This window comes from Mirounga leonina, unplaced genomic scaffold, assembly GCF_011800145.1.
Source record: "Mirounga leonina isolate KUSES-001 unplaced genomic scaffold, KU_Mleo_1.0 Mir_150, whole genome shotgun sequence".
NCBI classification, from domain to species: Eukaryota; Metazoa; Chordata; class Mammalia; order Carnivora; family Phocidae; genus Mirounga; species Mirounga leonina.
Window position 1 is genome coordinate 21630581 of NW_023270374.1, and position 25782 is coordinate 21656362.

The 25782-nt window shown below is 42.5% G+C and overlaps 1 protein-coding gene across 1 annotated transcript in view; it reads right to left on the reverse strand.

Moving 5' to 3' along the window:
- EBF4 (EBF family member 4) overlaps positions 1-24365 on the reverse strand; it is a 46686-nt gene extending 22321 nt beyond the window's left edge. Inside the window, exons 1-6 of the mRNA XM_035006525.1 lie at positions 24331-24365; positions 23740-23896; positions 23459-23522; positions 23218-23273; positions 21608-21681; positions 20527-20595 (exon numbers count right to left, since the gene is read on the reverse strand). Of these exons, the coding sequence (XP_034862416.1) occupies positions 20527-20595; positions 21608-21681; positions 23218-23273; positions 23459-23522; positions 23740-23896; positions 24331-24365 (455 nt within the window). The remainder of the gene's footprint in view (positions 1-20526; positions 20596-21607; positions 21682-23217; positions 23274-23458; positions 23523-23739; positions 23897-24330) is intronic.
- Positions 24366-25782: the final 1417 nt, after the last annotated feature.

The following is a 25782-nucleotide window of genomic DNA, read 5'->3' on the forward strand; positions in this document are numbered from 1 at the left end:
CCAAAACTATGGAGGTCAGACAATAGGGGGATGACATTTGAAGTAGTGAAAGAAAACGACTGTCAACGAAAAATTCTTTATCCAGCAAAACTATCCTTCAAACATGAAGCATAAATTTTTGAAAAATTAAATATGAAAGATGAATTATGACATTTTCAGATAAACAAAAATTGAGAGAATTCCTCATTTGTTAGTAATCTTTAAGTTAGATATTTTTTATGAGAAATATTAATGGGAATGGGGCACCTGGGTGGCTCAGTTGGTTAAGCATCTGCCTTTGGCTCAGGTCATGATCCCATGGTCCTGGGATTGAGCCCTGCATTGGGCTCCCTGCTTAGTGGGGGGTCTGCTTCTGCCTCTGCCCCTCCCCTCTGCTCATGTTCTCTCCCTGGCTCTCTCTCTCTCTCTCAGATAAATAAAATCTTTAAAAAAAGAAATATTAATGGACACAGTCATTATAAAACTGTGTTGATGGGCTTATAATGTGTAAAAATACAATGTGATTGACAAAGATATAGCAAAGGAGAACTGAGGCAATGGAGCTGTATTAGAGCATTGTTTTGTATATATTGAAATTAAATTGATATTCATCTAAATTAGATTGGTTTTCAAAAGATTTTATTTATTTATTTGAGAGAGAGAGAGAGAGTGCACAAGTGGGGGGAGGGGCAGAGGGAGACTCCCTGCTGAGTGTGGAGCCTGATGCAGAGCTTGATCCCAGGACCTTGAGATCATGACCTGAGCCGAAATGAGATGTTTAACCAACTGAGCCACCCAGGCATCCCTAAATTAGATTGTTTTATTTATTTATTTATTTATTTGACACAGAGAGAGACACAGCAAGAGAGGGAACACAAGCAGGGGAAGTGGGAGAGGGAGAAGCAAGCTTCCTGCTGAGCATGGAGCCCAATGTGGGGCTCGATCCCAGGACCCTGGGATCATGACCTGAGCCAAAGGCAGACGCTTAACAACTGAGCACCCTGGCGCCCCAGATTGTTTTAAATTAAGATATTAATTGTAATTCCCAGAACAACCACTAAGAATATTACTTAAACATACAGTAACAACAATAACAGAATTAAAACAGTACACTGGAAAATATCAATTTAACACACACAAAAAGGCAATAATAGAGGAATAGAGGAAATATGACAGAAAACACATTGCAAAACGGCAGACATAATCCTACTTTATCAGTAAGTACATTAGATGTAAATGGATTAAGTGCTCAAATTAAAAGGCAGAGATTGGCAGAATGGATTAAAGAACATAATCTAACTATATGATGTCTATGCAAGGCATGGTTTAGATTCAAAGACAGAAATAGGTTGAAAACAGGGGCGCCTGGGTGGCTCAGTCGTTAAGCATCTGCCTTCAGCTCCTGTCATGATCCCGGGGTCCTGGGGTTGAGCCCTGCATTGGGCTCCCTGCTCAGTGGGAGGCCTGCTTCTCCCTCTCCCACTTCCCCCCTTGTGTTCCCTCTCTTGCTGTGTCTCTCTCTGTCAAATAAATAAATAAAATCTTTAAAAAAATAAAATAAAGTAAGCTCATAATAATAAATATTTTTTTTAAAAAGAAATAAGTTGAAAATAAAAGGGTTGGAAAAGATGTATCAAGAAAACTAACCAGAAGAGAGCTGGAGCAACTTTATTAATACCATTCTAAATAGACTTTAACACAAAATTGTTACAAGAGATAAAGACATTTTATGTTAAAATGTCAATCTGTCAGAAAGAAATAATAATTATAAACTTATACACACCTGATAATAGAGCTCCAAAATACAAGAAACAAAAAATGACAGAACTGGAGGAAGACATAGATAATTCAACAACAATAATTGGAGACTCTAACGTGCTACTTTCAATAATAGAACTACTAGGCAGAAGATCAACAAGGGAAGAGGAGACTTGAACAACCCTCCTTATTGCCTCTCATACAATAAATGAGCTACATTTCACATGAACACTTTCAAGACTTAGCATCGTAAAAATTTCATTTTCACCCAGGTTAATCTGAATTAAACATGATCTCAATAAATATGACACACAATCAATAGAGTGGAAGGCAACTTAAAGAATGGGAGAAAATATCTGCAAATCATATATCTGAAGAAGAGTTAATATCCAGAATATATAAAGAACTCCTAAAACTCAATAATAACAAAAACCAAATAACCGAATGACAAAAATGCAAAAATGACTTTATAGAGATTTCTTCAGAGATGATGTAGAAATGGCCAACAAGCATCTGAAAAGATGCTTAACATCACTTATCATTAGAGAAATGCAAATAAAAACAATGAGATATTGAGGGACCTGGCTGGCTCTGTTGGTAGAGCATGTGATTCTTGATCTTGGAGTTGTGAGTTTGAGCCCCACACTGGGTGTAGAGATTATTTAAAATAAAAAATCTTAAAAAAAAAAAGACAATGAGATATCATCTCACACTCATTAGGATGGCTACTATAAAAAAAAGTGTTGGTAAAGAAGTGGAGAAATTAGAACCCTTGTCCACGCTTGATGAAATTGTAGAATGGTGCAACTGTTATGGAAAACAGTATGGAGGTTCCTCAAAAGATTTAATAAAGAACTGTCATATGATCCAGCAATCCCATTTATGGTTATATATCCAAAGAGTAGGGTCTCAAAGAGATATTTTCACACTCATATTTATAGCAGCATTATTTACTATAGACAAAAAATGGAAGCACCCAAATGTTCATTGATAGATGAATGTGGTATATATGTAAAATAGAATACTATTCAGCCTTAAAAAGGTAGGAAATCCTGTTATATGCTACGACATGGATGAACCTTGGGGAGAGTATGTGAAGTGAAATAAGCCAGCTGCAAAAAGACAAATACTGTATGATTCCATTTATATGAGGTATCCACAGTAGCCAGATTTAGAGAAACAGAAAGTAGAATGGTGGTACCAGGACTGGGGAGAGGGGGAAATGGGGAGTTCCTGTTTAACGGGTACAGAGTTTCAGTTTTGCAGAAAGAAAAGTTCTGGAAATTTGTTGCCCAACAATGTGAACATATTTAACACTACTGAACTGTATGTTTTAAAATGATAAAGATAGTAAATTTTATGTTATGTCGTTTTTTACCACAATTAGAAAAATGACATCAGTAAGTAATTTTTTGATGACCTAGACAATGTAACTGTAAAGTTAATATAAAAAAATAATTAAGAATAGTTGGGGGGAGCACCTGAGCGTCCAGCTCAGGTCATGATCTGAGGGTTGTGAGATCAAGTCCCATGTCAAGTCCATGCTTGGCACGGAGTCTGCTTGATTCTCTACCTCTCCCTCTGCTCCTCCCCCCCACTTGCGCCTTCTCTCTCTCTCTCAAAAAAAAAACAAACAAAAAAAAAACAACAGAATAAAAGAATAGTTGGGAAAATTCTACAATATAAGAGTAATGCAGAGGAGTACTAGATCTACCTGTTACTAAAAAATGTTATAAATATTCAAAATTAAAATAGCATCATATTCCCACATGAATAAATAGATGGGATAATGATATAGGATGGAAAGTCCAGAAATACAAATAATTACATTTAGAATATAGCATGGGTGATATTTACAATTGGTAGGGAAAGATGGATTATTCAATAATTGCTATTGGGACAATTAGAGCTATCAGAAAAAAACATAGGTGGACCCATATTTCTTTCTCTTTTTTTTAAAGATTTTATTTATTTATTTGAGAGAGAGTGAGCGAGCAAGAGAGAGAGCACAAGCTGGTGGGAGAGGCAGAGGGAGAGGGAGAAGCAGGCTTCCCACTGAGCAGGGAGCCACATGCAAGGCTCAATCCCAGGGCCCTGGGATCATGACCCAAGCCGAAGGCAGATGCTTAATAGACTGAGCCACTCAGGGGCCCCTAGGTGAACCCATATTTCCTAACTTTAACCAGGGTAAATTCCAAATGGATGATTTCCTCTTCCAGTATTATGTTAGATTACATATCTTTAAAGTGCCTTCCTGGGGCACCTGGGTGTCTCAGTCAGTTAAGTGTCTGACTCTTTTTTTTTTTTTTTTAAAGATTTTATTTATTTGAGAGAGAGAGAGAGAATGAGAGAGAGAGAGAGCATGAGTGGGGGGAGGGTCAGAGGGAGAAGCAGACTCCCCGCCGAGCAGGGAGCCTGATGTGGGACTCGATCCTGGGACTCCAGGATCATGACCTGAGCTGAAGGCAGTCGCTTAACCAACTGAGCCACCCAGGCGCCCTAAGTGTCTGACTCTAGATCTCAGCTTAGGTCTTGATCTCAGGGTCATGAGGTCAAGCCCTGAGTTGGGCTCCACACTGGACATGAAGCCTACTTAAAATAAACAAATAAATAAATAAATGAATGAATAAATAAATAAATAAGTGCCTTCCCAATACGACCATATCCTGAAGTTTATCTAAAAGGTAAGGAAAATCTCCAAGGATTTTAAAAAAAAACAAACCCAAAACAAGAAGTTGAAATCTAAGTGGGAGCTATGAGCTATGAGCTAGCACAAATATTAGGGTTGTACTGGTGTCAAATGGCAATACAAACACACTGGGATGGAGAATAGGGGACCACTTCAGATGAGGGCCCTGAATCCTCTGAGGAACCTAGAAAGGTCCCAGTTTGGCAGCACTGCCTATTCCTGGTGGAATCAAACATATCCTTCCAGAGGAAAGTGTAGCCTATTCTGGCCCTGATGTGATTCAACCAAATACGAGTTAAAATAATCACTACCACAATAATAACAACAAAAACACCAAAGAAACAAGTCATCATGAATAAGAGTCAGCAGAAGTAATGAACAACAGATATAGAACCCAAGGTCTTCTGATATTGGAATTATCAAGTACTGAATGTAAAATAACCACAAATATTTTATTTTTTTTTTAAGATTTTATTTATTTTTTTGACAGAGAGAGACATAGCGAGAGCAGGAACACAAGCAGGGGGAGTGGGAGAGGGAGACACAGGCTTCCCGCAGAGCAAGGAGCCCGATGTGGGACTCGATCCCAGGACCCTGGGATCATGACCTGAGCTGAAGGCAGACACTTAACGACTGAGCCACCCAGGCACCCAACCACAAATATTTTAAAGAAATAAAAAGTTAATTAAAAAAATGAGTAAGCACCAAGAGACCTTCCCAAGTAACCAGACATAGTTGAAAAAGAACTAAATAAAACTTTTAGAAATGGAAAATAAAATCACTGCAATCAGTAGCTCCCTGGATAAATTAAACAATAGTTTAGATACAACTAAAGGGAATTAGTAAACGAGGAGATGAATAAAAAAGAATTACCCAGAATGCAGTACAAAGAGAAAAATAGGTCAGACATATAAAATTGTTTAGGCTATATGGAGGACAGAATTAAAGGTCTAAATTGGAGTGTCATTTGAAGTGCTGTAAGGAGAAATGAGAGAATATAACTGAGATGTAACATTAGGCAAAGGCTGAGAAATTTCTAGAAGTGATGAAAGATACACATCCACAGATACAAGAAGATCAACAAATTCTAAGCAGGATTTAAAAAAAAAATTCACAACCAGACAAATTAGAGTAAACTGAAGAACTCCAAAGACAAAGAGAAGCTCTTATATACAGACAGAGAGGAAAGAGAGTTTACTGACAGAAGAATGACAGTTATGCTGCACTTTTCAACAGCAGCAATGGAAGCATTTTCAAAGTGCTAAGTAAAAAAATAACTATCAATCTAGAATTATGTTCCCAGGAGAGCCACCTTTCAAGAAACACAGTGATATAAAGACACTGATAGTAAAACAAAAGTGAGCATGCTGTTTACCACCACAGACCTTCACTAAATTAGGAACTTCTAAAAGATGTACTTCAGAAGAAGAGAAAGGGACCCCAGAGGAAGTTGTAAGATGCAAGAAAAAAAAAAAAAAAAAGATAAGCCAAAAAAACCCCTGATAAATCTAAAGAAAAAAATTTCATACATAATTAAAAATATTAACAATCTGTGGAATTTTGAAAGAATTAAAATTCTGGACCACATATCTTATAAATAGGGCAGGGGTAATAAAATGGTCTGAGATCAGTGGTGAGCTGGTAAATATTTAACAATCATTTTTGGTGGGGGGGAACCCATGATTTATAATGTTTTTGATTTCCATGATTATATATGTTCCCTCTGTGGCTGATTTCAAGCTACCCATGTGATGTCACTGAATATGGAGTTGAAAAGAGATACTAATAATTAGCTCTTGTGAACTGGTATGAGCCAGCTCCAGCACACCACCATCCAAGATTCTGGTATTAGGAAAGAAATTATGACTTTGTTAAGAATACATAGTAAATTTTGAGGGTAGTAACTAAAAGAATAGAAATTAAGTGAATAAACTTCTAAACCAGTAGAAGGGAAAATGCAATAAGAAACACATACACTAAAAAAAAAAAAAAGAAAAGACAAAAAAAAGAAACACATACACTACATCACAAAATTCTCAATTTTTTATATAGCAAGAGAGGAAAACAAAGAAACACAGAAGAGGTGGAACAAATAAAAAGCACAAAGTAAGATGGTAGAATATAGTTGAAATAAATAAATAATCTCAATAAAGAAAATGGACTTAATTTGCCAGTTAAAAAACAGACTGGAGGGGCACCTGGGTGGCTCAGTCGTTAAGTGTCTGCCTTCAGCTCAGGTCATGATCCCAGGGTCCTGGGATCGAGCCCCGCATCGGGCTCCCTGCTCAGCGGGAAGCCTGCTTCTCCCTCTCCCACTCCCCCTGCTTGTGTTCCCTCTCTCACTTGTCTCTCTCTGTCAAATAAATAAATAAAATCTTTAAAAAAACAAAAAAACAAAAAAAAAACCAGACTGGATTAAAAAAAAAAATCCAGCAATATGCTGTTAAAAGAGAAATACTTGAAATATAAGGACACATAATGGTTGAAAATAAAGGATGAATAAAAGCGTATGATGCAAGCCATTTGCAACGACGTGGATGGAACTGGAGAGTGTTATGCTGAGCGAAATAAGTCAATCAGAGAAAGACATGTATCATATGACCTCACTGAAATGAGGAATTCTTAATCTCAGGATACAAACTGAGGGTTGCTGGAGTGGTGGGGGGTGGGAGGGATGGGGTGGCTGGGTGGTAGACATTGGGGAGGGTATGTGCTATGGTGAGCGCTGTGAATTGTTCAAGACTGTTGAATCACAGATCTGTACCTCTGAAACAAATAACACATTATACGTTAAAAAAAAAAAAGAAGATAGCAGGAGGGGAAGAATGAAGGGGGAGGAAATCTTAGGGGGAGATGAACCATGAGAGACGATGGACTCTGAAAAACAAACTGAGGGTTCTAGAGGGGAGGGGGGTGGGAGGGTGGGTTAGCCTGGTGATGGGTATTAAAGAGGGCACGTTCTGCATGGAGCACTGGGTGTTATACACAAATAATGAATCATGGAACACTACATCAAAAACTAATAATGTAATGTATGGTGATTAACATAACATAATAAAAAAAAGTGTATGATGCAAATATAACCAAAAATAAGTTGAGAGCCTGTAAATAATATCAGATAAGACAGACTTTAAAGCAAAATATATATTAGAAATAAAGGACCAATAAATGCCAATAAAAAGTTGAACCCAGAAAAAAGTTAAAAGATTTTAAAACTTGTCCACACTCAATAAAATAGTCAATAATATACATATATATTATTAATTACATATTGTATATATTAATCTCCACATGAACTTTTGGCCTATCTTTGTGGGTTCCATCAATTTTTGATATTAATATATATAAATTTTGATATGTATATATAAAAAAAATTGGTGAAGCCCACAAAGATAAGCTGAAAGTTCATGTGAAGACTATAACCCCATCTCTCAATTTTTAATAGGTCAAGCAGACATAGATAAAGACAGATCTGGACAACACAGTTAACAATCTTGATTTAGGGGTGCCTGGGTGGCTCAGTTAAGCTTCTGCCTTCAGCTCAGGTCATGATCCCAGGGTCCTGGGACTGAGCCCTGCACTGGGGGTCCCTGGTCAGAGGGGAGTGTGCTTCTCCCTCTTGCTCCCCCAAGTCATGCTCACTTTCTCTCTCACTTATTCTCTCTCTCTCAAATGAATAAAATCTTTAAAAAAAATCTTGACTTAATGGACATATATATAAAGTGGTGGACCTATTAGACACACAATTAGGTTAGAAATTAGTAACAAAAATAAATAGAAAACACCACATGTTTGGGAATTAAAAAACACACTTCTACTTCTGCTTCTAACCAAGAGAGTAACAGAGACCACATTTACCTGTGTCCTGAAAACAAAACAAAAGAAAACAAAACAAACCAGACAAAATGCACAAAACATTTTTCAAGGTAATAGACATCAGACAACAAAAGACAGTGATGTCTAAAAGATGGGAAATAGGGGCGCCTGGGTGGCTCAGTCGTTAAGCATCTGCCTTCGGCTCAGGTCATGATCTCAGGGTCCTGGGATTGAGTCCCACATCGGGCTCCCTGCTCAGCGGGAAGCCTGCTTCTCCCTCTCCCACTCCCCCCGCTTGTGTTCCCTCTCTCGCTGTGTCTCTGTCAAATAAATAAATAAAATCTTAAAAAAAAATAAATAAAAGATGGGAAATAAATGAGGTGAACATGACAAATGTCTCACTATATTGCTTTAAGAGTTTCCAGACCACAGCACAGGAGGGGGAACTGAGGCAGAGCCTAGTAGACCCCAGAATTGAGGAGATGTACTGAAAGTCCAGAGACCAAGGTAGCTAGACTTCATAGGATAGAGCCTCATAGAGGAGAGAGGTACATAGAAAGAGAAACCAGAAACTTGTGAAGGGTCCCCCTTGAGTATTTAGTAGAGTACTGATCAGTGTGTTCATATGAAGAAATTACCCAAGGCCAAGGAAAGAACTCCCAAAAGAAATATAGAGAACAGTCCTGGTGCTTGAATAGAGATGGGAATAGTGCCTGTTTCTACTACCTAGACTTGAAAAACTCATAATTCATGGGATAATGGGTAGAGTACTCAAGAAGGTCTTACTTTAGTAGTGGGGAATAATTAGTCCTAGACTGAGTATTGCTGTGGAACCATCTAATAAATCATGGAATCAAGACTCAAAAAGTTCAAACTATTTCCAAGTAACTTAACTGCATCCCAGAACAAAGCTCAAGATTTATAGGAATACAAAAATATTCAACACCCAACAAGGAAAAATTCATAATGTTTGGCATCTAATTACAGAATGCCAGGCATGCCAAGATGCAAAAAAATAAGACACATAATGAGAATAATCAATCAACTGAAACAGAATAGACACAGATGTTAGAAGCTGCAGAAAAAGTCATTAAAAGAGAAATTATAACAGTATTTGTTAAATTCAAAAATTTAAGTAGAGACATGGAAGATATATAAAAAGATACAAATCAAACTTGTAGAGATGAAAACTGCAACGTTTAAGATAAAAAAATATATTGTTTGGATTAACAACAGATGAAACAGTGCCGAAGAAAGGATTAGTGAACTTGAGGCATGGCAGTAGAAACTATCCAAAATGAAAAACAAAACAAACAAAACAAAATCCCCTAAAATGAAATGTGAGTGAGCTGCAGGACAACCTCAGCAGTTTAGTATTTGTAATTGGAGTAATTGGTGTTCCCAAAGGAGTGGGGCCATGGGGATGATGCACAGAAAAATACTTGAGAAAATAATGGTAAAAAACTTTCCAAAAAGGGGTGCCTGGGTGGTTCAGTTGGTTAAACATTTGCTTTTGGCTCAGGTCATGATCCCAGGGTCCGGGGATCAAGCCTCACATCGGGCTCCCTGCTCAGCGGGGAGTCTGCTTCTCCCTCTCCCTTTGCCCCTTCCCCCGCTCACACTGTCTCTCAAATAAATAAATAAAAATCTTAAAAAAAAAAACCTTTCCAAATGTAATGAAAACTGTAACCTCATAGATCCAAAAAGATCAATGAGCTCCAAGCACATGAAATATGAAGAAAAACTACACCAAGACATATCATAATCAAGTTGTTAAAAATGAATAATAAAGGGGCACCTGGGTGGCTCAGTCGATTGGGCATCCAACTCTTGATTTTGTCTGGGGCCATGATCTCAGGACCGTGGGATTGGGCCCTGTGTCGGGCTCTGTGCTCAGCACAGAGTCTGCTTGTCCATCTCCCTCTGCTCCTCCCCCCACTCTATCTCTAAAGTAAATAAATAAAATCTTGAAAAAAATGAATAATAAAGAGAAAAATCTTAAAAGCAGCCAGAGATAAAAGACATGTCTATGTACAGAAGAACAAAAATAATGATGGTATCAGATTTCTCATCAGAAATGCTAGAGAGAAGACAGTGGAACACCTTAACAACAAAAGTCAATCTAGAATTCCATACCCAGTTAAAATACAAACAAATATTAAAGGATGCCCTTCAGACATAAGAAAAATGGAAATCTAGGGGCGCCTGGGTGGCTCAGTCGTTAAGCGTCTGCCTTTGGCTCAGGTCATGATCCCGGGGTCCTGGGATCGAGCCCCGCATCGGGCTCCCTGCTCCGTGGGGAGGCCTGCTTCTCCCTCTCCCACTCCTCCTGCTTGTGTTCCCTCTCTCGCTGTCTCTCTGTCAAATAAATAAATAAAATCTTAAAAAAAAAAAAGAAAAAAAAAGAAAAATGGAAATCTGGGTCTACAGAAAAGAATGAAGAGCAATGGTAGAGACAGAAATGGTGACTACATGGGCAAATGTATATTTTTCATATTTTGAAAATCTCTTTAAAAATAATTGCTTAAACAAAAATATCCATGTATTGTGGATTTTATAACATATAAAAATAGAATTCATAACAATAGCATAATATGCATGAAGTGGTATAACTGGAAGTAGGCTACAATAACCTAAAGGTGTGTACTTTAAGTCCTAAAGCAATCACTAAAATAACAAAATAGTTTTGCTAATAAGCCAACAAAGGAAATAAATGAAATAATAATAAAAAATACTTGAATAATCTAAGAGAATGGAAAAAAAAAAGAAAAGAACAAAGAAGAGAACAGAAAACAAACAGAAAGAAAATATCAAGATAGACTCAAACATAACCGTATCAATAATTACTTTAAATATATAAGTGGTCTAAACTGTTGAATTTGTCAGCATAAAATTGTTCATAATATTCCCAATCTATTTAATATCTCTAGAATCTATAGTGATGTCACCACTCTCATTTCTTTCTTTTTTTTTTTTTTAAAGATTTTATTTATTTATTTGAGAGAGAGAGAATGAGAGACAGAGAGCATGAGAGGGAGGAGGGTCAGAGGGAGAAGCAGACTCTCCGCCGAGCAGGGAGCCCGATGTGGGACTCGATCCCGGGACTCCAGGATCATGACCTGAGCCGAAGGCAGTCGCTTAACCAACTGAGCCACCCAGGCGCCCTATGTTCACTATTTTAATTGTGGTGATGGTTTCATCAGTATATACATATGTCAAAACTTTTCAATTGTATACTTTATGTGCATACCGATTATACCTCATAAAGTTAATTGAAAAATAAAGAATAAGGAAACACACCTCTAACTATCCCATGAATTGAAAAAGAAGTCGTAGCAGAAATTTAACAATCCTTGAAACTGAGTGGTAATAAAAATATGAGATGTGCAAATGTGAGATACAGGAAAAGTAGTATTTTAAGGAAATATGATAGCCTTGGGGCACCTGGGTGGCTCAGTCATTAAGTGTCTGCCTTCGGCTTGGGTCATGATCCCAGGGTCCAGGGATCGAGCCCCATGTTGGGCTCCCTGCTCCGCAGGAAGCCTGCTTCTCCCTCTCCCTCTGCCCCTGCTTGTGTTCCCTCTCTCGCTGTCTCTCTCTCTCTGTCAAATAAATAAATAAAATCTTTGAAAAAAAAAAGAAAGAAATATGATAGCCTTAAATGATCGTATTAGTAAGGAAGAAGGTCAGTGATTAATGAGCTAAGTATCCAACTCAAGAAATTAGGAAAAAACAAAATAAACCCAATGAAAGAAGAAGGGAGAAAACAAAGATAAATGCAGAATTAATGTAATGCATAGCAAACACACATTAGTAAAAGATCAGTAAAGCTAAAAGTTAGTTTATATATATATATTTTTAAAGATTTATTTATTTAAAGATTTATTTATTTAGAGAGACAGAGAGAGCATGAGCAGGAAAGGCAGAGGGAGAGGGAGGGAGAATCTCAAGCAGACTCCACGCTGAGTGTGGAGCCCGATGTGGGGCTCCATCTCACAACCCTGAGATCATGACCTGAGCCAAAACCAAGAGTTGGACACTTAACCTACTGTGCCACTCAGGTGCCCCTAGAAATCAGTTTTTAGAAAAGACTAATAAAAGTGACAAATTGCTGGCAAAACTTATCAAGGAGAAAGATATGCGTCAAACAATATCAAGAATGGAAAAAGTTCATAGCTAAAAATACAACAGAGATCAAAAAGATAAGCGAACATCATGAACAACTTCATGGAAACAAATTTGGAAACTTAGGTACAATGTACAAATTCCTTAAAAAATATAACTCACCAAAACAGAGTAAAAAAGAAATAGAAGGCCTGAATTATCTATGACCATTTAAAAAAAAAACGAGTCTCCTCATCCCCACAAACTCAAGGCAAATTATAATGAATTTTCAAGTAACAAATCGTTCCAAACTTACACAAACTCATCCAGCAAATAGTAAAAGAAAGAACTATGCCTCTTTTAATTATTTGAGGCTGGTATATCACTAACTGTCAAAATCATACCTGGACATTATAAGATAATTACAAGCCAATCACTGTTGAACATAAATGCAAAAACTCTAAAAATGTTATTAACAATGCAAATCCTGCAGCATATAGAGAAGATAGTAAACCATTATCTAGTTAGGTTTATATCAGGAGTAATTCAGGATTAGGAAAACCATTAATGAAATTCAGTGCATTAATAATTTGAAGGAGAAAGGCTATCTCATCAATTCAATACATGCAGAGAAAAGCAATATGTGAAATGCAACATCCATTCATGATTTAAGAAATCCCCCAAAACAAAAAATCACTTATCAAGCGTTTTTAACCTGATAGAGTATAGCTACCGAATGGCTACAGTTAACCATGTTTTTAATGTGAAACACTGGAAACATTTTCTTTAAAATAAAAAACAAGACAAGAATGCTATGGCCACTGCTTATATTCAATGCTGTACTTGAGGTTCTAGTCAGTGCAATAAAATAAGAAAAAAAGGGGGCGCCTGGGTGGCTCAGTCCATTAAGCGTCTGCCTTCAGCTCAGGTCATGATCTCAGGGTCCTGGGATTGAGCCCCACATCAGGCTCCCTGCTCTGTGGGAAGTCCCTCTCCCACTCCCCCTGCTTATATTCCCTCTCTCGCTGTGTCTCTCTCTGTCAAATAAATAAATAAAATCTTAAAAATAAATAAACAAACAAACAAACAAATAAATAAATAAGTAAATAAAATCTTAAAAAAAATAAGGATTGGATAGGAAAAAAACCAGTTATGGTTTGCATAAGATGGCTGTCTATACAGAAAAAGCAAAACAAATATAAAGACAAAGATCCACATGCAAATATCAATTGCATTTCTCTATACTATCAACAAAGAGTTAGAAAATATAACAAGATATAATTTGCAATAGCAACAAAAGATAAATTGTATTAGAAATAAGCTGCCCATACACCTGAAAGCCTCATTCTCTCTTCAAATCTTTCCTCAAACTCCACCTTCAATTTGGCCTACTGTGATCACTCCATTTAAAAATCACATTTCCCTGATCCCTAAATTCCTGATCAGTTTTATTTTTCTCTAGTTTTTCCACATATCACATTCTAACATACTTAGAATTACTGTTTTTGCCTATCTTCCCTGTGTCTTCGCCCTCCATGAGAACAGATATTTTTGTCTCCTTTGTTTACTCTGGTATTCTTAGAGCCTAGAACAGTGCCTTGTACATAGTAGATGCTCAATAAATGTTTATTGAATGAGTGAACTGAATGAAAAAAAGTAAGTGTGTGTGGCCTTTATTGAGAAAATTACAAAACTTTATTGAAAGGCATTAGGGAAAAATATACATAAATAGAGAGATAAACCATATTCATGGATAAGAAGACTCAGTAGCATAAAGATGTGGATTCTCTTCCAAATTAATGTACAAGTTAATTGTAATATTAATCAAAGCCCTCAAAGATGTGTGTGTGTGTGTGTGCACGTGTAATTTTATAAGTGGATTCTAAAACTTATTGGGAAACACAAAAGACCAAGAAATGCAATACTCTTCTCAAGAACAAGGGAGGGCAGGAGGCTTGCCCTGCACACTTGTTTATATCATAATTATAAAGCTATAGTGATTAAAACAATGTGATGTTAGCACAGGGATTATCAAATAAATCAAAGGAACATAATAAATAGTCTAGAACCAGACCCACAAATAGAAGGAAACCTGATTTAGGACACAGATGGTACCGCAGTTCAGTAGGAAAGGATGAGTTACTTAATAAATGATACTAGAATAATTAGTGATTCATAAGTAAAAACAATTACATTGATTCCTTAATTCATACCATGCCCCCAAATTAGTTCCACATGGGTTATAAACCTAAATGTAAAATGAAAAACTATAAAACCTTTAGAAGAAAATATAGAAGAATATGTTTATGAATCAGCATAGGGAAAAATTTCTTAAATAAAACACGGAGTGAAAACCATGAGGAAAATATTGGCAAGTTCAACTACATTGTGATACCTGAAATATACTTTCCTGACAAAGGATCAGTATCTAGGACTTATGAAGATCCATTTAAATCAGTATTAAAAACTCCAAACAATTCAAAAAGAAAAATGGGCAAAAGACTAGCATATACTTAATAGGAGAAGTAATGCAAATAATAATAAACAAATAAAAAGATGCTCAACTTCATTCGTAATCAGGAAAATGCAAATTAAGGCCTCCACAAAATTCCCTGTGTGGCCACTAAACTGGCCAACATTAAGAAGTTCGACCTTAGTAAGGGTTGGTGAGGAGGTGGCGGGGAGCGTGGCTCAGGACAACCCAACCATCTTGGAAAATGGTTTGACATTGACTCCTAACGTTAATCATGTGCACACCCTATCACCTGGCCGTTCCAGTGTTAGGCTTACATCCTAAACACACTCTTGCACCTGTTCAAATTAGAAGAGACAGACAAGAATGTTCAGGGCAGTTTTGCTTATAATAGCAAAAACAAAGTATGACCAACTATAAATACAGCAACATAGAAAAATCTTAAAAATATAATGCTGAATTTAAAAAGAACACTTTAGAAGACTACTACAACACGATATCCTTTTTATAAAGTTAAAAACAAGCACAACTAGACATAGTGTTTACTGTATGTGGTAAATTATTTTTCAGAGAGTTGTGTGTGAACACACAACTCAGTTTACTTATTACTTTTAGGAGAGGGGTAGGCAGTGGGATGAGATGGTGAAGGAACATAGAGGTGGCTTCAGTAATATTTTTAATGGTCTAATTTTAAGTTTGTTGGTCAGGTCACAGGTGTACATTAATTATTATGCTTCATAACTTCTATTTTGTTATATTTTTCTTTTGTATGTATGATATGAGATACAATAACTTATATATTTTTTCAAATGGACCAAATATTTAAATGTAAACAATGAAACCATAAAAGGACCAGAAGAAACCACAGGATAAATTTTTAAAAATAATTTTGGTGTGAGAAGGGCCTTTCCAAATATGACAAAAATCCAGTGTACTTAAAAGACTGAGGGGTTGGGCAAGTTTCACCCTAAGAAAAGTTACAAGATAACAACCAACTAAATCTGTGCGACTCATGCAAAGGGCTAATTTCCTTAATATATACTCCTACAAATCAATAACAAAAGTCAATCCTTCATAGGAAAAGAAGCAAAGGAAATGAAGAGATAGTTCCCAGAAAAGGAAATACAGAGAGTTTAGATACCTGAAAGCGTGCTCAACCTCAGAGTAAGAGAGATGAAATTCACCAGGATACCACAGTTCACTTTGATGATGGAGAAAGACAAAAAATGGTATGGTGGCCACTGCCTGTTGCAATCATTTCTCAATCCCAAGATCGCTTGCCTTCACGCCTTGAAGATTTTCCTGCAGGATCACTATATGTACTTTTGAACAATGATCCTGTCATAATTCTTTGTGATATCAGTATCAACATAGATAGAGAATTCTTCCAAAACATTCTCCTCTGCATTCCTCAAGCATCTCTCCTTCAATGACCTTGTCTCTACCTTTCCTTGGCCACATCTTACTGATAAATGCAATCTCCCTGAATAATCCTGCCTACAGACCAACCATGGTCTAACCATCTTCTAAACTCCAGCTCAACCCCTTTCTGGTACCTCAACTCCAGTAATTGTTTGGCCCCATTAGAACCTACATTCCATTCATCCTGCCTTCTCTTCACCTTCCCATATTCCTCTCCGTAGCCCTTAAATTTCTTGTTGCATTTTCGTGAACACCCTTTGCATATGCTTTTCACTCTCCTGCCCTCTTGTGTTTCCTGTACTCACCTGGCAAACCCTTCCTCTGCATATACGCGGCCACTCACCTGTCCTGCACCTGCACTCTCCTGCAGCTCAGCATGGCTGGAGAAATTTCTCACTTTAAATTTATGACCCCAAACCTCAGGCAGGCCCTTAGTGCTGCTTGGCAATCACACGACATTTCCATGGTCCACTTACTCTCCTGGACGCCTGTTTTAAGCCCTAGTGTCTCCTTCCCTAGCCTCATGCTCAACTGTTGACCTGGCTTCCCATTTCACCGAGAAAACAAAGCAATCGAGAAAGAACATCTGCGGGCTCCCACATTGTATGTCCCTTTTGCCCCCTTCCGGGCCTAGGCTCTCTGACTTCCTTGCTCTGGCCATGGCTAGCTGTCTATGCTCTATGCTCCCAGCTAAACCATGCCCTTCACTGGCTACAGGACATGGCTCCAGCAATTTTCCCCTCTATCTCCTGCATCATCATTTCCCCTTTTCCTACTGGGTTTTCTCATCAGCATCTGAAGAAGCTGTATTTTTTTCTCTGGGCCTTACACTGTGCTCCTGCCACCACCTCACTTCTCTGATCCCTTTAGAGCAAAACTCCCAGAGTTCCTCTGTTCATTGCCTCCGGTTCTCTTCTGTTCTCAGACACCTCTCCCACCAGACTTCTGTCCCTCCACTCTACTGAAATAGCTGTTGCTGAGGTCACCGATGTCCCCCTCATTGCTAAATGTAAGGGTCAATTCTTGGTCTTTTTATCATCTCCACAAGCGCCATTTGATGCAGTTGACTGTTGCCTCCTTTTTGGAATAGTTTTTTTTTTTTTAAGATTTTATTTATTTATTTAACACACAGAGAGAGGGAGAGAGCAAGCACAAGCAGGGGTAGCAGCAGGCAGGGGAGAAGCAGGCTTCCCGCTGAGCAAGGAGCCTGACGCGGGACTCGATCCCAGGACCCTGGGATCATGACATGAGTCGAAGGCAGATGCTTAACCGACTGAGCCACCCAGGTGCCCCAACCTTTTTGGAATAGTTTCTTATCTGGACTTCTAGAACACTCCAATCCTCTGATTTCCCTTTTACCTCCTTGGCTGTTCCTTGTCATTCTCTTTCACTGGCTCCACATCTCCATGGCCTCTAAACACTGGACACCCCAAGATTCAATTCCTGGACCTCTTCTGTTTTCTTTCAGCCTTCATTCCCTCGATGATTTCATTCATTCAGATTTAGATCCACAGCCTGGACCTTTCCCTCGAGATCTGTATTCATGTTTTCAGCTGCTTTTCATCACCCCCATGGATGTTTGGTAAGCATCTTAACACCAAACTCCTGATCGTCCTCCTCCCAAACCTGCTTGTCCTGAAATCTCTTCCTCCTCAGTAAACAGGAACTCTGTCTTTCTAGGTTGATCAGGTTAGACATCTGGGATATGTCTTTGACTCCCCCCACTCTCTGTCACTTGGTCTCTCTTTCCATAACAAATCTTGTTAGTTCTGTCCATGAAATATGTCCAACCACTTCCTGCCACCACCTCCTAACACCCCCTCTATAACAGCCTCCACCTTCTCTCACCTGGATAACTGTACTGGCTTCCTAACTCATCTCCATGCTTCCACCCTAACCTCCTACAGGTCATCGGCAACACATGAGCTAGAGTGATCTTGCTAAAATATAAATCAGGTCATCTCATTCTTCTCAAACACCTCCCTGCTGCCCCTCGCTTCCATGCCATTCAGAATAAAAGCCAAAGTCCTTATAATGGTCTATATGCAACTTACAAGGCCCTGTCTGCATGGGCTTGCCTTCCACTTACCCCACCGTTGGTTCCCTGACACCATCTCCTCCCACTGTCCCCCTTGCTCCAGTCCCCTGTGCTTTCTTTTTTTTTTTTTTTTAGATTTTTATTTTTATTTATTTATTTGAGACAGAGAGAATGAGAGACAGAGAGCATGAGAGGGAGGAGGGTCAGAGGGAGAAGCAGACTCCCTGCCGAGCAGGGAGCCCGATGCGGGACTTGATCCCGGGACTCCAGGATCATGACCTGAGCCGAAGGCAGTCGCTTAACCAACTGAGCCACCCAGGCGCGCCCTCCCCTGTGCTTTCTTGCTGTTCCTTAAACACATCAGGTCTGCTCCTGCCAAGAATATTCTTCCCCTGGGTTCAAACATGGCTCACTCCCTTCCTTCTTCAGGTCTTGGCTCAAGTGTCATCTTTTTAGGGAGGCTTTCCTTAAACACTCTAAAATTGCAATCCCCCCTTCCTCAACACTCTCTACTCTTTCCTGATGCTTGCTTTTTCTCCTTAGCTGTTACCACCATCTAACACAATCTACGTTTCATTCATTCCATTCACGTCCATCTCCCCTACTAGATCGTAAGCCCATAAACACAAGCCTTTTGTCTGTTTTGGTCACTGCTTAATCCACAGAATATAGAAGAGACCCTGGCACAGAGTGAATATTAAAAAAAATTTTTTTTGTTGAATGAATAAACAACGTATTTAATTGGCCAGAGTGTGGGCAACAGGCATTCTCAAAACTGCTGGTACGAATACCAATTGGTGTAATCTCCACAGAGGGCAAACTGACAATAACTATTAAAATTATAAACGCACAGGGCGCCTGGGTGGCTCAGTTGGTTAAGCGACTGCCTTCGGCTCAGGTCATGATCCCAGGGTCCTGGGATCGAGTCCCACATTGGGCTCCCGGCTCAGCGGGAAGCCTGCTTCTCCCTCTCCCACTCCCCCTGCTTGTGTTCCTGCTCTTGCTGTCTCTGTCTCTGTCAAATAAATAAAAAAAATAAAAATAAAAATAAATAAAATTATAAACGCACATCTCCTCTGACCCAGCAATTCTGCTTCTATAATACCCTTCCTATGTGTGCACCTATGTGCAAAGTGACACAGGGACAAAGTAAGTCACTGCAGTGTATTTTATCTCCGAAAAGGAACAAAAACGGCCAAAATGTCCAGCAATGGCAGACTGTTGAATGAAATTAGAGTTTATCCATACCATGGAATATTTTTCTGTAGCAAAAAAGAAGAAAGAGACTTCTTGTGTCCTGCTATAACCTCCCAGATATACACGTTTCTTAGGAAAAAGGAAAGGTGCTTGCAAAGTACATTTCGTATGCCATCATTTTTAGAAACACAAAAGGAAACGTACAAAAAGAATATGTATCTATATTTTCTTGTCTATGGGCAGACAATGTCAAGAAAGATGCCCAAGAAACTGCTAACAAAGGTTGCTTATCTGGAGGGCAATGGATGGGTGAGATGCCGAGGTGGCAGCCTTCTTGCTATAAACTCTTCTAAACTTGAATTTTTGCTCCTGTGAATGTGTTTTCTATTAAAAGGAGAATAAAGCAGGGTTTATGTTCCAATATGGAGCGATCTCTAAGATATATTGTTAGAAATTTTTAAAAAGCTACGGTATAAAAGTCTGCTGTACGTAGGGGTGGGGGTGCTCTATTGTACCTTTTGAATTTTGTACCTTACATATGCATTTGCTCTTCAAAAAGAAATAAAATAACTTTAAAAAATCATGGTGGGAGAATGCATTTTTACATGCATCACCTTGACAGTCCTGCGACTGAAACCTGCCAAGTATGTCCCCACTTTTCAAATGAAGGAAACGAAAGTTCCGAGAAGTCAAGTCAAGCAGCGCAGAGGTGGAAGTGGAGCGGGGACTAGAACGCGGCCTTCCTTCCCTGCGTTTCCCATGCCAGCCCCCCCCCGCCCCCCGGCCTCCCAGCGGCTCTCTGGGCTGGGGTTCACTTCCTCCCCACCCCGCCCCCACGCCCTGCCCCGGGGAGCAGAACTCGGAAGCCCAGCCCCCAGAAGTCTGCCACCAGGGGCTTCACGCAGAGGCAAGGGGGGGGCAGCTCCCTGGTGTCTGGCAGTTTTCTCTGCTTCCAGCCACCAATGGGGGGTGGGTGTGCCCACCCTCCCTGCCCCTCCACTCTGCGGTCAGCCCGCTGTGGCCTCCCAGGGCCTCCTCCCCAGCCCGTACCTGTCAATAATGACCGGGTCAGAGGGCGTCTCATTCCGGTTGCCACAGCTCTTCCGGTCACAGCACCGGCTGGGGGAAGAGGAGAGAGGGAAGGAGGAAGGGAAAGAAGGAGAAGGGGTGTGTGTGTGTGTGTGTGTGTGTGCGTGCACGCAAGCGTGCACACATGCATCCGGTTGAGGATGCTGTGTCCTGTCTCTGAGTATGGAATCCCTGACGGGAGGACTCACTCCCAGGAGCCTGGGGGAGAAGGGTCCTTCGCAGGGACCTGGAGAGCCCAGTCCTGAATGTAAGGTGGGCCAGGAAACCCTTGTCCCAAAGGCATGCTGCTCCTGGAGGATTCAGGAAAGGCAGGCTGCAGGCCACCTCTGGGGTCTCTCTCTCATACAGCAAAGAGCTCGGAGTATAAGCATGCAGCTCAGGAATTATCAGAAAGTGAAGCCCTGTGTAACCGGCACCCAGACCAAGAAAGACCACATGATCAGCGCCCCAGAAGCCTCCTCACGCCCCTGCCTTGTCACTACTCTTTCCAAAGGCAGCCAGTGTCCCGACCCAATTTTTGAACAGCCTTTTCTTTTCCATGCAGGAGGAACTGCTTCTCAGGACCCTGTAGGATGGGCATCTCCTGCGGAGACCGTCCCTAGAAAAGCCAAGCTCTGGGGTAACAGGGACCAGGAGCCAAGAGCTGAGTCTGCCCCACACCCCCTCCCCTAGAGAGCACCCTGAGGCTCACCCAGGAGGCAGCAGAGTTTCCTCTCTCTAGCTTCTGAGCTAATCCGAGAGGCCCAGCCCTGCCCCCACTCCTCAGCAAGCCTCCCCTGAGCTTTATTAGTTAAGCTTTCCAGTGGTGGCAGGAGGCCTCTCTTACAAAAACACTTGGAGAAGCCACATAAACAGGCCAGGCTAATGGGGCCTCAAGGACCCTGTCTTCAGCCAGCACTGTGCTCAAGGGCCTCCTTAACCCCTCCTCGCCTCCCCCAACCAGGCTTCCCCACGGAGCTGCGAGGAGGGGGGTGGCAGAAGTGGTCAGGGGTAGGGCCCAGTGGGGACCAAGGGGCAAAGGTGCAAGTGTCCCAAACCTCACCTGCACATGATTTCATGGGTGAGTAGCACTCGGCACATTTCGGGGTTCTTGTCCTGCCCCTCATAGATGATGGCCTGGGGGGAGAGGAGGAATGCACAGGCTCAAGGGGAAGGAGACTGCTCTCAAGGCCAAGTGTAGGGGAGAGATGGGCCCTGCCCCAGGAAAGATCATGCCCTCCAGCTTGCTCTGGGACATTAAGGCAAAACAGGAGCTGGGACCTGGGCTCCCCACACCAGGACCCCCACCGGGGGCTGTGGTCAGCAAGAGTGGCATGAGGTAGGTCTAGAGATTCTGTTTGTCCACAAGCAGCTTTTTCCAGAGACAGCTCTGGGGCCGGGGAGGTCCCCAGGCCCCAAGGTCAGGCTGTTGGTGGGGTAGACACACTCCTATCTCCACTGTTCCCATGTCCCTAGGGGACCTCGCCTCCTGCTCACAAGCACTGTCCCTCTGGGCTCTCCCCCAGTCTCTCTCCCCATCTCAGGCCAGCGTGGCCCCCTTGTGCTGCTGGATCAGCCTCCCCACCAGTCCCCCTGCCTCCACTCTGCCCTGCAGTGGGGAGTGAGCTTCCTAAACTGCAGCTCACTTTATGATCCTCTGTGCCTCCAGGCCATCCCTTATTGGTGGGGTCCCCCCCCTCTCTGGACCTCCTCCAAACCCTTCCACACTTGTCCCCACACAGTCCCACTGGCCACTCCCTGGTCTGCCTCCCACACCACAGTGACCACAGGCTTTCTAGAAACAAACCATTTCTCCCTCTGCCCTGGGATTGGGTGGAGGCTGCTGGAAGACTGTGGGAAAGCCGTCTCCACCTTGCATTCCAGGCCACTGATGGGTCTGTTTGTGACTCAGCCCGGCTCCTTACCAGCACGCACAACTTCTCTGAAAAGCCCTGAGATTTGCGGCCCTGCCTTGGGCAGGATCCATCAGGATTTACTCAGGTTTCGATTTCCCCAAGCTCCTGATGCTGGCCTCTGAGCCTCCTGTGACCTTCCAGATCAGCAAGGCGCTAAGGATCTGCAGTAGAAGCTCTGGGACCCCACCCAGTCCCCTTTACTGGACCAAGGCACCCATCCCCCAGCTGTGGTTAGTGGAGGCTGCTACGGCTTTCTCTTGAGAATTGCTCTCAGCAGATAGGAGCTGCCTAGCTTGGAAATGTCTGAAAGGGAGTGGCCCCCAGCTAACGACTGACTGATACAGCGTACAGAATCCTGGCCTCCTTGCCTCAACGGGGCACGACTCTGGTGCCATTCCTTCTCTAGAGCTCCCTGGGGATCAGGGTGAGGCTAGACTCCCGCTGGGACCACATCCTTGCTGAGCCCTGCTCAGCCTTCTCTGTCCTGCTTGCCTCCCTCCCCTTCTCCTGAGAGCTTCACCCCTGCTTCCCAATAAAGCACATGCACCTGAATGCCCATCTAGGCTGGACTTCTAGGGGATGCAGCCTAAGACAGGGCATTCGCACAAATATTGTCTTTTTCTAGATTGGAGGGCAAGGCCACACATCCTCCTGCCATAGGAGCTGGACCAGTGGGGATGGGGGGATGAGGATGCTCACTCAGATGGGGTCCAAGAGGAGGGCAAGATGGGCCTGAGCATCCCCTGGGTGGGCTCACCTGCTTGGACATGGAGTCAATGAGGCGCACATAGAGGTCCTGCTCCGTCCGAAGTCCTAAAGGTGGGGAGGTGGAGAGGGCTTGCTGTGGCCTCTAATGACTGAACCACACTCCTCACCCTTCCCACCTGAAGCCGGGCCCTCCTCAGCCCCGAGGAATGGGCCACTATGTGTCACACAAGGTACAGGGAACCTAGACTTCCTCTGGGCCCTGGCGGGAAGGGGCGGCAGGCCTCACTCACCATTGTTATACACCAGCCGGAGGCGGTAGTGGACCCCGTTGTTGGTCTTTTCAGCTCCAGGTTCCTGCATGGGGAGGACGCTCAGTGTCCCCACGGCTCCACCGACCTCCCCTCAGCCTCCCTGCCTAATCCCAGGCTTCCTCCCTCCCTTCGATCCCTCCCACCCGCTTCTCCCCCCCTCCACCGGCTGTCCATCCGTCCGCCCCGTGGGAGGGGGTTCCCGGAAGCCCCCCTCCTCCCCCCACCCATGCTCTGGCCCCGTGAGCCCACGAGCCTCTCACTCGGTCCTTTTCCACGAAATCGATGAAGGCCGTGCGCTCCACCTCCACGGGCTGCCCCTGCCGGTCATACATGGCCAGCACGAAGTGGAAGAAGTTGGATTTCCTGAGGTTGGAGGGGGGCTGCTTCTCAAAATGTGCGCGCGCCAGGCCCACGCCGCTGCGAGGAGGAAAGGGGCTGGCAAACCACCGGACGGCGCCCTCCCTCTCCGGGGAGAAAGGCCCCGGGGCCTCCGACCAGGTGGGGGGGGGGGAGCTGGTCAGGGCGCAGTGGTGATGCGGCAAGAGTCTGGGCCACAAATCAGATGGGATGGGCCCCTTCCACCCTTGCCAGCGATCTCGGTTCCAGACGCGGCTCCCCGGACTGACGTCACCCCAGCCTGCTCCCCTGGGAACAAGGGGCACAGCAGGCAGCAACCGGGGCACCCCTAACAGGCCCCCTCCCAGGCTTTTCCCTGGGCCCCACATTTTGAAAGGCTGATCTCTAAAACCAAAGGTACGAACAGCCCATCTAACTGACCAGAGGCTCCTGTGACTGCCCTTTAGAGCATCAGGGGGCAGCTAGGAGGTTGTGGAACAAATAACCCAGGGTACCCCAGCCCACGACTGCGTTCGTGAACCTGTGGCATCGTCTGGGAGATGGTGGTGATGTCCCTCAGGCTCTCAGAGACATTAAACTGGCTCAGGGCCACTAGTCTGCCCAGCCCAGACCCTGGGCCTGAGGCAGGGGGTGCACCCCCAGGTGTTCAGGGACCGGCCCACACAGTGGGAAAGATATACACTGGCTCCCTTGGGCAGAATGACCTTCTGGTTTAGCCTCACCAAGGGCTGTCTCCTAGCTCATCAGAAATGACTCGTAGGGCGCCTGGGTGGCTCAGTAGGTTAAGTGTCTGCCTTCGGCTCAGGTCATGATCCTGTGATCCTGGGATCGAGCCCCGCATCGGGCTCCCTGTTCAGCAGAGAATCTGTTTCTCCCTCTACCCTTTCCCCCTCTTTGTGATTTCTCTCTCTCATGTTCTGTCTCAAATAAATAAATAAAATCTTAACCAAAAAAAAAAAAAAAAGAAGAAGAAGAAGAAGAAAAGAAATGACTCCTAGAAGGGGCGCCCCGCTGGCTCAGTCGGTGAAGCATGCGAATCTTGATCTCAGGGTTGTGGCTTCGAGCCCCACCATGGGTATAGAGATTACTTAAAAATAAAATCTTTTTTTTTTAAAGATTTTATTTATTTATTTGAGACAGAGAGAATGAGAGACAGAGAGCATGAGAGGGAGGAGGGTCAGAGGGAGAAGCAGACTCCCCACCGAGCAGGGAGCCCGATGTGGGACTCGATCCCGGGACTCCAGGATCATGACCTGAGCCGAAGGCAGTCGCTTAACCAACTGAGCCACCCAGGCGCCCTTAAAAATAAAATCTTAAAAAAAAAGAAAAGAAAAAGAAATGATTCCTAGAAGCAAGGCCCCGGCAAGAGCAATACAAGTATTTCCTCAGCCCCAGCGATATACCAAGCCCCAGACACACGGCACTGAGTGGGGCCAGAATTAAATGCCTGGAAAGGAAGAACTAGATATAGAGAGCTATAACCAAGACAAAGTGGTGGTTGCCCCCCAAAAGATGTTACATACCAAAACAAAACAAAACAAAACAAAAACACAACCAAACCAAACCAAAACAAAAAAAAAACCAATGTATAGAAGCAAAGGAAGAAAAAAATGAATTCTTTCTGTGAGAGATGAGGGGAAGCCTTCATGGAGATGGTGGCTTTTCCCCTGGTTCTTGAGGAATGAGTAGGAGCTCAACAGTTGCAGCAGGCAAAGGGGCAGAACAAACAGCATAAGAAATGGCTGTGGGTGTGAAGGTTGGTGTCGCTGCGCCACAGATGTTAGAAAGTTAAGTGAAGAGAAGAAAAAGTTGCATTAGAAGTGCCAAGTCTGGAGAGACACAAAAACCAGGCCACGAGTTCAGACTGTCTCCTCTGGGCCAAGGTCTTTTTTTTTTTTTTTTTTTTAAAGATTTTATTTATTTATTTGAGAGAGAGAATGAGATAG